Source organism: Chanos chanos, chromosome 4 (assembly GCF_902362185.1).
Source record: "Chanos chanos chromosome 4, fChaCha1.1, whole genome shotgun sequence".
Taxonomy (NCBI): Eukaryota; Metazoa; Chordata; class Actinopteri; order Gonorynchiformes; family Chanidae; genus Chanos; species Chanos chanos.
Genome location: NC_044498.1, coordinates 51,611,036 through 51,621,846, shown reverse-complemented (window position 1 = coordinate 51,621,846; position 10,811 = coordinate 51,611,036). Strand labels below are relative to the sequence as shown.

The following is a 10,811-nucleotide window of genomic DNA, read 5'->3' as shown; positions in this document are numbered from 1 at the left end:
CTTGAAGGCAGTAGTTATACATCTAACAGGCTGAGGTGGAATCTGTGTGTGGGAATTCTGTTTCTACGCTTGCTCCGAACACTTAGAATACTCTACCACATGCAGTGCATTAGATGAGTGCATCTCTGAACCCATAGAGACCTAATGACACTCGCTAAAACTGACAGGGGGAGGGGCCTAATCGGGTTCTTAAATATACTCAATGCAGTGTGCTGACATGCAGTGTCCATGCAAGACTGAGAAAAAGATCCCATACAGTACCATTGCCCCCTTTTACGCCTTCCTCCTCCTTATCAGTTTGTCAACAGTTCTTTTTTGTTTTGTCATCTTTTATCGGACGAACTGCCCGTACAATGATATGTGTGAACTAAGAAAAACGAATGAAGAGCACGTTTTGTCTTGTTTTGCTTTGTTTAGTTTCGTTTTGTTTTTATCACCTGATATATTGAAAATTAAAAGAGTCGGGGCAAAACAAAAAATCAACACCCCATTTCTCTGTAAAAAGCACATAAGTGATTGAAAGTCGTGTCCAGTCCGCACAGTGCGCCGCCTTGATCGGAAGGTCATGAGGTCATTTTAGCCGGACGTGGGGCAGATTCAAGGATTCGGAGCTGGGCGAGGGGGTCCCTCCGATTCCGCCCTGCCCGTCGGACGGCCCTCCGGCGCCGGTCGGTAACAGATCGGACGGGAGTGCGACGTCCCGCTGGGACAGGAAGTCGAAGTCCTCTTCTCGCTCGTCCAGCTCTTTATCGCTGATGAAGAGTTCGGTCTCCGCCCAGTCCGTCGAGGGCTCCCGGCTGTTGGACTCGTTGTTGCTGCTGCCGCTGCTGCGGGCGGACAGGTTGGGGTGACAGTCCCCACCCGACGGCAGCATGAGGTTCTGAACAGACAGAGACTTCCCCAGCCCGAGGCTGGCCCGCGGAGGGGCGGACGTCGCGGACGATATCGACCCCAGGGGGTCGATGTCGAGACTCAGGTGTCTCCTCCAGGAGACCTCTTCCTTGATGTCGCGACCCGGCCTGTTTCTGAGCTGTACCTCACGCTGCCGACTCTCTGCCTCTTTGCCTGAGCCAGCCTCAGTCTGGGCAGACGGCAGGCTCCCGCTGGAATCCTCCGTCTTGCTCTCCTGAAGTGTCTCTGGGATCAGGCCCACCGGTCGGCCAGAGGTCGGCTGGGCCAAAGGAGGCAGCTGCAGTGTGGCTGAGGTGGGGTGGGGAGAAGGCCTGATCAACTCCGGGAACTGTGGAGCTCTGGAGAGGTTGTTGGGAGTGAGGATAGGCGGTGGAGAGGAGGGGTAGATGTTACTTTCAGGACTGGATGGTTGCCCGTGAAGGAGAGGGGAGGGAGAGAAAGATGAGGCAGATGTTGGGTACCCGCTACCAAGGTTGAGTTCGCTGGGTGCCAGGATGAGCTGCAGGCCGCGGGGCAGGTTGGCGCTACCTGAACGTGACACTCCTCCGCTGAGCTGCGTGCAAGAGGACATATCCTTACTTTGGATGGAGCTGTGGTAGTCAGAGGTTTGCTCCAGCTCAAAGAGGGGTAAGGTGGACAAGCCCAAGGCTGTGGATGGACCCTTCTGCAGAACCTGACGGTAGATATCCAACAAGGAATCCAGCTTGGACTCGATGGACTGTACCTACAGCACGAGAGAAACGGAGAAATGTGAGCAGAACACTTTACATCCAATGCAGTGGGATGTTCACAGAGTGAAAGTCAAACTCTACTGCAGGGTTCTCTGAGTCTAGTCCTTGAAGGTTGAAGATAACAGCTAACAGTGGTTGTTAGTGGTGAAAACGAGCAAAATTATGACCCTCCAGGACTGAATACAGTGAAGCCCCCTCTATAGAGTGACATCTTTTCGATTCTTTTTCATTTAAATCTGTTTTTTCAACACTTTGTTCCACAAACACAGCTTTGATTATGTGCACAAATAACTCGTACGTTGAGATATAAGATTTATGAATGATTTTTAAGGGGATATTTTGGTTTTAGAGACTGTCATATAGTGATGGAATGTTGATTTACCTGTCTTTCCACCTTACACACACGTCCCAGCATACTCATGTCATGTTCCAGGGAATCGCCCTCCGGAAGAATCTTATCCCTAACCTTTCTGTCTGTAGGAATCTGCCCCTTTCCGAGAATCTGATCCACCCTAAAAAACAGAAAGGAGAGGTTTCAGTACACAATGGAGGGTTTGTGTGCACACTTTGAAGTGTGGCGGGGAGTTCAGAACACCCTGATGCTCCAGCCAGGAAACACAGCAAGACAAAACTGCAGTTAGTGAATCGTAAGTCAAGACACTAGAACTTCACAACAGTACAAACTCTGTGTTATTCAAAGACAAACTCTTCTCTTACAGGGGATGTGAAGAGATTTTCTTTTATGGGGAAAAATAGGAGACATACATGTTAATGATATATTAGTAGATCAGATCTACAGTATCTATAGATCAGACCTATAATCTTTGACAATGCTTATAGTTATGGTGAGTCCAAAGTCAAATCTCTGAGATCAATATCTACAAGTTAAAGAACCCCCCCCCCCCTAAAAAAAAAGTACACAAATCTTTGAAAAGTTTTATATGGGCACAGTATTCTCTGCAACCATTTCATCATACAGTAGGTTCATCCACATTCTCATGCAAGAACATGACTGTAACTGATTTGAAACTCTAGTCGTCTACGAAGCCTACAAATCTCAGGCAGGGTTAAACACTACTCCACGATTATCACACCTTTCTCTCCATTTGGAAACATTGTTAAAGGAAACAAAATCCCACAGAGTCAAATACTAGGAGACTGTCAAATACGCAGATCCAAATTGATCAGTTTGTTATTATTTTGGTTTATTTCATTATGAGGTGGAGATGAGTGGCGTGTCCGAAGCGCGACACTCTGCACTAAAGTGGATCTCACACTGTAAGTGATGTATTATTAAAGTAAAGGACATTCATATGGCCCAAGGAAAGGGCCTTCTATTGACTCCACCTGTGATCACACAGGCAAATGTCTGCCAATGACTACTGAGGGCAGACAGCGAAAAGGTGACTCCCAACGACCCTGACCCCAACCCATGGGAAGAAGACCTTTGACCCTTAGACCCCTAGGTAAAGCTGTCATGTGTGACAGAGCCAGAATTTCAATACTTCCAGCTTTGTTGGTTTATTTTGTTTGTTTATTTGTTTGTTTGTTTATAAAGCATGGCTCAAGCATTGGACCCCGGGGATGAATTAGCACGTGTTAATTTCACTAAGTGTTCTCTCCAGCACTGCCTCCATGCGTTGGTTTTACGAGGGTCACTGGTCACAGGTTACTCATGGAGGCTCTAACCCTGGGCCAGACTGCTTCCTCTTGGATTGGCTGTAATACAAGTGCAGGGAGGGAGAGGAAAGGTTCCTGGCTTTGGTGCTGAGGGTGGGCTGTGGACCGGTGCCCGTGGCCAGCCTGTGTGAGGGAGACAGGGGAGCATCAGTCCTGCTCCTACTGCCCTCTAGTGGAGAGGGGAGGGCATGAACATAACATTCAGAAAACTACTTGGAGCAGCTACTAAAGAGGAGAAGGACAGCAGGAATCTCTCTCTCTCTCTCTCTCTCTTTTTTTCTCTGTCCGTGCATTTAATGAGAGAAAAAAAGGGAATTAGACTAAAGAAAAAAAAACACAACTTTTTTTCACTGCAATAAAATGTCATCATTCACAAAGCATTGCATTTAGTATAATACTGATGCTTGTTAATTCTGAAAAGTTGAAAAAACTATTCACTAAAACGTGCAGTATTGCTACAGATGTTAATGGTACCTCCCATTTGTCACCTACTCTATATTAACATTGCACCAGCTACGCTTTATACTGGGAAACATAAAGCATCCTGTCAGCGACTGACATGCTGAATCTAAAGCTCACACAAGCACTAACAGGTCCATGGAATCACACGGCAAAAGCAACAGGTATCGATAATCAGCGAAACACAGACTGATTCAGTTTCAGGATGAGGAAGAACAGGAAGCGGAGGAATTAGCTGCACATTCAGACATACTACAAAAGGAATGCTCTGTCTTTTCATGGTCAACGGTTACCTCTGTGTTTTGTCTGGAGAATAAGTACTAGTTTAGAGGAACTGGCAGGGGGTTAAACTAAGTCAGACAAAGGATCCAAAGCTTGATCTGGATCTATATGCAGGATCTGGAATTATTTCATTAAATAAAACACCACAAATAAAACACTGCTTTGTTCAGTTAAGTGATAAGTGTAACTGATAAGGTCAGATATCCTATGAATACCCTGTCAGTACCTTAGTAATGCATCTCAAAAATAGAGCATGTAATTATCATCAAGCTTTGGACTCCTGTCTGAGCCTAATTATGGGGTGTTACTGGGGTGGGGGGGGTACTGGGGGCAGCCTGACCCTGTGGCTGAGTGTTTCCTCCTGGCTTGGCTATAATATGAGTGCAGAGAGGGGGAGGAAAAGGTCTTGGCCCTGCCGCTCAGAGTCTGGGGAGGACCCACAATAGTGTCCAGCCTGAATGAGAGAGTGGAGACATAAGAGTAAGACACATTCACACACACACACAATCACACACAGTCACACACGCACACACACACACGCATACACACACACACAATCACACACAGTCACACACGCACACATGCGCGCGTGCGTACATGTGCACACACACACACACACACACACACACAATCACACACAGTCACACACGCACACATGCACGCGTGCGTACACACACACACACACACACACACATGCACGCGTGCGTACACACACACACACGCACACACACACACACACAGAGTCACACACACACACAGACACACACACACACACAATCACACACACACACACACACAGACACACACACACACAATCACACACACACACAAACAGAGTCACACATGCACAAACACACACAGACACACACACACACACACACAACCATGTGCTTATATATGTGTATGTTTGTATGTTTGTCCTCGGAAGACAAACATAGGTTAGTACATTAACAGTATTCATATGTGTTGTTAGGCAGTTTTTTCCCAGTTAACCCACTGTATGCTGACTGCGCCAGTGTGAATCTGTGCTGAGGAGATCTCCATCACTGAAAGTGACTTTCTGAATGTTCTGGACACGGTGACTCAGTCTGTCTCCACTGAGTGACTCAGACATGAGTCTTATTCATGTGACTTATCTCTGCTTTCTCTTCAAGTGTCTAATTCATGCTGTGGTGATGTTTGACATTAATATATTATGGTTTGGATCTGAAACGTTTAATGTGATTCACAGAAAAGATTTAAACTGGAAACAAAAATAAGGTTTCATTTGCATGAGGCATTTGCTGTTGAATATTTTATTTGGACTTGTTATGTGAACTGCTTTGAAAACTGCATCAGAGATTTCATAAAACGCATCAGAAATTGGCAAATGAGTACTGCTCTTTGACAAAAAAAATCTGATATCAGCTTCGCAAAAAGACAAAAACAGAATTCTACCCTTTATGTTTGTGTATCCTTGTCCTCATTACTGAGTTCATTAATCTGTCTGTGTGCTCAGGTGTGTGTGTGCATATGTGTGTGTATGAACAAATGTATGTGTGCATGTGCGCATGGGTGTGTGTCTGTGTGTGTGTGTGTGTGTGTGCACGCACTAGTATGTGTGTGTACATGTGTGTGTACATGTACAAATGTGTGTGTGCGTGCGTGTGTGTGCGTGCGTGTGTGTGTCTGTGTGTACATACGTGCATGTCTAAAGATGAATTCATTATTTCTCACGTATGGTTTTATTCAGTGGCTGTGACAGTAGTAACATGGACATTCTGTGTGTGGATGTGCTCTCACCTGGTCTGCAGACTCTTAATGCGACACAGCATGTCCAGGTGTCCAGCAGAGTACTGTTCTATCACATCTTTCACATCATACGGCCTCAGGGTCTCCTTAAACTTCTTCTTCGCCACGTGGAACTTCATTATCCTACAAAGAGGGACCAACCCAGAAAATCAATCTCACCCACCGCTCAGCCACCGGGGTCAGGGGCAGACGCTCTCAGAAACTTCTAGTTTTAGACGAAAAAAAGCTTTAATGGGCTGACAGGAGTATTTCCTGATGGGTTACAGCGTTAATTGGGTGCGGAAGTTTTCTGATGAGGAGATCGGATTTCGCGGTGGTTGGCGGAGTCTGATGTGTTGAAGCTTGGTGTTTTAGAGAGGCCAAATAAGAGTCAGACTCCCACAGGTGTGTGAGGGACAAACTGCCAGGGAAACATGCCTTGTTTTGAGAGATGATCACTGATGACAATTGCTCCGTAATTGTACATAAAAATCAAGGAGAATCCGGGTGAGTCAAATTAATGATAATTTTCTCACTTTTAATCAGCAAACCTTGTCACTGTTTGCCAGTCATATTTGAGCTATGTCATCTCACACAGTTATAACAATGCAAATGTCTAAGAATGAAGTCGACAGGTTTCAATCATGAACTGTTCGTATTTAGCCACTAGAGGGCAGTGACCAACCAGGGATGCTAATACAAGAGAGGAGCCCATCTAGGAACAAACAGATAAGCTCTCCCTGATGTAACACCTTTTCTCATGAGCATCATATGACACTGTGGGGAGATATGAGTTATGGTCAATAAAAGTATCACCCTGGTTTTGTAAGAAAAACGACATCGATACAGACAAAGTTTCTGTACCTGCGTTCTTACACGGCAACCATAGAGTCAATAATATTTACATCTCAGTACATTCATCTCTGTAATATTCTGTCAATCAACCTGCTGTCTCTTCTAAAAACACAGTGTTACACTAGTTAACGTGTAAGCAGAACCAGCTGAGAGTACGGCCACCTGACACCCTGGGAAAGCGGCAGGCAGGGCAATTTGTCCCAGTGCCTGCTGGGAGGCGCAGCTCGCTGGGCTGGCCGGGTCAGCGGAGAGGTCTCCCCCGCAGTACCAACCAGCAGCGACCAGCTATCCATGCAGCTGTAAACTCCCGCTATTCCACACTCACAGGAGCAAGCGGTCTTTAGCTGGTGTTCCCTGGTCCCTATCACCTCCTGACCTAATCAAGTCTACGTTCCAAAATACCAGAGGATATCTGGCCGCAAGACCTTTTCTTTCTCTCTGTCTCTCTCTCTCTCTCTCTCACTCTCCCCCTCTCTCTCTCTCTCTCTCTCTCTCTCACCTGACGGCCCTGATAACAGTCTTCAGCGGTGGAGACAGGTCTTCCACTGTGACATCACAATGACAGCCCTTCTCATCAAAAGCATCGTCTCCACCCAAGTTTGTGTCAGCTGTGTGAGAGAAAGAGAGAGAGAGAGAGAGAGAGAGAGAGAGAGAGACAAAGAGAGACAGAGAGAGAGAGAGAGATTAAAATGATTTCAACGGAAAAATGTTGACATAAATCTCAACAGAACCAAAACCAGGCTGAGGAGCAGGCAAAATAACAGACAAATCAATGAAGCTATGAATCAACTTAACAAACCGTGGAGTGGAAAACTCTCCCTTGGTTCTCCTCATCCTGACGGATGGCTCTTTAGCAGAGAGAAAAAGAGCTTTACAATCCAGACTGCCATTAAGTGTTGACTGCACCCCAGACGCAAAGTTAAAAAGGTAACACACTTCCTATGTAGGCCAATAGAACTCTTGTTTCTTGCCGCTAATAAACCACCGTGGATCCTCTGACGTGAAAGACTACTTAACAGTACTTCTGTGACATGCAAAGCAAAGCATCTTGCCCTTAAGGGTTTAGGAATCTGCCTTAGTCCTCTGACTGAACTCTAAGAGCTAACATGTCTTCACATCAGCAGGACGACACAGCCACGGCTGACCTGAGCGCAGCGTCCACGTGTAGATTTACTGCTAATGGGGCAGGTCTGCTGTAAAACACAGATAAATATCAGAGGCTGAGAGACTGCCAGCGAAACGCAGAGCTAAGCACTTCCACCGTCTCCATGGCAGCTCATATACCAGACTGAGATCCATAGTCCGCTACATGTGGGAGGACGTTACTCAGTATATCAAAGCCGTGAATCAGACCCCAGCAGTCTGACAAAGCGCTGTCTACAGACCAGAGTGGCCACAGACATGTGCCTGTCTACAGACCAGAGTGGCCACAGACATGTGCCTGTCTATAGACCGGAGTGGCCAAAGACATGTGCCTGTCTATAGACCGGAGTGGCCACAGACATGTGCCTGTCTAATGACCGGAGTGGCCACAGACATGTGCCTGTCTATAGACCGGAGCGGCCACAGACATGTGCCTGTCTAATGACCGGAGTGGCCACAGACATGTGCCTGTCTATAGACCAGAGTGGCCACAGACATGTGCCTGTCTAATGACCGGAGTGGCCACAGACATGTGCCTGTCTAATGACCGGAGTGGCCACAGACATGTGCCTGTCTAATGACCGGAGTGGCCACAGACGTGTGCCTGTCTAATGACCGGAGTGGCCACAGACATGTGCCTGTCTGTAGACCGGAGTGGCCACAGACATGTGCCTGTCTAATGACCGGAGTGGCCACAGACATGTGCCTGTTTCTGGCCTCAGTCTGGAGTGGAGGACAAAAAAAGATTTTAAAAAACAACAGATTGTCCAGGTGTCTGTCAAATGAACAAATGGTTTAGTATTTGGTTTAGTTTTAGTATTTCAGAAATTCAGCAAATTTTGTGAATTAAATGTGTGTTTTAAATCTTACTTTTTGGCCGCTTTTTTCCTGAGACACACAAGACGACACAAACACACACAGTCAAAAACAAACCAACATTACCACACAAACTCACACATATCAGTGGCCTGTGCAGAGAAAGAGGACTGGAGAGGTGTTTTAAGCACAGTGAAATGCTTTGTAGGGGTTTCCGTGTGTGTAGACAGTAAGTGTGTGTCTAATGTCCAGAGAGGCCTGGGTTTCACTGCCCTGTCAGTGTAACTTTAATCTGCTTTTATCAGAAGGGTTTTTTGTTGTTGTTGTTGCTGTTGGGGTTTTTTTTTGTTTGTTTGTTTGTTTGTTTTGAACACCACCGATTACTGCAGTGACCACAGTGTTTCTCTGTAAATGTTTCACTGAAGGCTGAGAGAGGCCTGTGGTTAGCTCAGCTCTGCTGACACAAGGCAGAAGAGGAGACATCAACAGCTCTGTCTCTTTCTGCTGGTGGGCGTAAAGACCCAGAGGGATGGGGGGTGGAGGGGGGGGGGGGGGCACAGGCCAGGGCCACTTTGGCGGCACGCACGACCTAGAGCTGGAGCGGGGGCGGGGGCAGGGGGGCACTGTACACTCCCCTCTGACAGCAGAGTTTAGCCAAAAAACAAACAGGATTAAAGAGCTGTCACTAGGTGGTGTGAGTGGTACACCGCGAGGTAAACATGCTGTAAACATGCTGAGTAAGTGGTCTGGATTTTAAATTAAATATTTATTATTATTAGAATAAAAAAACAACAACAATAAAAAACAATACAAAAAAACCCAATTCACCTCAGGCTACAAGCTAGCAAGAGGAACACATTATGAAACTTGTGTTTTTGTTAGAAACATACTGACTAAGCAATTTTTTTTTCTGTCACACCCCCCCCCCCCTCCTCTCCTCCCTCTCAGCTTTTCAAACACACAAATCTTCCTCTGTCACATAAAGCAAATCTGCTCCAGTGAATACCTCACCCTGGAAAGCAAGAGACTTTTCTCACAGCAGCCACACGGCATCTGCAGCCTGCCGACAGTCTAAGTGGCATTTCAATCAAACTGTGTGTAAACCAAATCAGAGCATCTCAGACTGAAGTCGCGACTTATCAAGCCGGTCAGCCAACTGTGCAGAACCGATTATCGCCACGGGACGGAACAGCCTGGTAGATATGTAGTTTATGCAAAATAAAAAATACATTTTTAAATAAGCAAGAATGTTCCTGCTACCTGCTTTTCAGGCACTCAGAATAGTAAAACCTGTGCATGCTTTTTGGTGTGATCACAATATCACAACCGCTGGATGATTTTATACACTGTGTTAACTGTTGTTGAGTGGACAAATGTTTACTTTGCAAATGTGCTAAGATCTGTATGTTCCATTCCAAACAGCTCAGTATGAATACATGTATGCTAACAACCCCAGAATGAAGACGCCTGATTGGCCTAAGTCACCTTCAGGTACTGTCCGTGATTGGCTCTTGAGCCGGAGTGACGGACGGAAGCGTGTCCGGTCGTTGAAGCTCCAGCTTTTTTGGACCTTTGCCGGACTGGTTCCCTCTGGTCCCACCTCCGTGCTCGGAGAGCGGCGATCGTTTACCGATGTCTGGCGACTCTTGATGCTTTGACCTCGAGGACTGGCCATTCGCACACGCTCCTTAAAACTCAGCTTTTGACTACAAGAGAGGAGCGAGAGAGAAAAAGAGAGAGAGGGGGAGAGAGAGAGAGAGAGAGAGAGGAAGAGTGAGAGGGAAAAAGAGAGAGAGGGAGAGAGAGAGAGAGAGAGAGAGAGAGAAAGAGTGAGAGGGAAAAGAAGGAGAGAGTGAGAGAGAGAGAGAGAGAGAGAGAGGAAGATGGAGGGAGAGAGAGAGAGGGAGAGGGGAAAGAGTGAGAGAGAGAGAGAGAGGAGGAGAGAAGGGAGATGAATGTGGTTGATGTAAGAGATGGAGTGAAGTTGATGTTGATGGAGAAACCAGAGGAAAACGAGAAGGAGAGAAAGAGAGAAAAAGTATGAGAAAAGGCCCTTCTGACCAGTTAAGTCTTCAGATCACTGTTCAGTCGAACTCTGAACAATAACCACCCGTCTCTCCACACACTGATCTCTACGTTCTGTTTTTCCCCTGTGACAGACTT

General features: G+C 46.5%; 1 protein-coding gene across 1 annotated transcript in view; it reads right to left on the bottom strand.

Moving 5' to 3' along the window:
* Positions 1–571: 571 nt before the first annotated feature.
* Positions 572–10,811, bottom strand: part of kcnq5a (potassium voltage-gated channel, KQT-like subfamily, member 5a) — a 117,698-nt gene continuing 107,458 nt past the window's right edge. Inside the window, exons 10-16 of the mRNA XM_030771320.1 lie at positions 10,134–10,354; positions 7,189–7,297; positions 5,847–5,978; positions 4,405–4,518; positions 3,333–3,446; positions 2,026–2,155; positions 572–1,636 (exon numbers count right to left, since the gene is read on the bottom strand). Coding sequence (XP_030627180.1) covers positions 572–1,636; positions 2,026–2,155; positions 3,333–3,446; positions 4,405–4,518; positions 5,847–5,978; positions 7,189–7,297; positions 10,134–10,354 — 1,885 coding nt within the window. The remainder of the gene's footprint in view (positions 1,637–2,025; positions 2,156–3,332; positions 3,447–4,404; positions 4,519–5,846; positions 5,979–7,188; positions 7,298–10,133; positions 10,355–10,811) is intronic.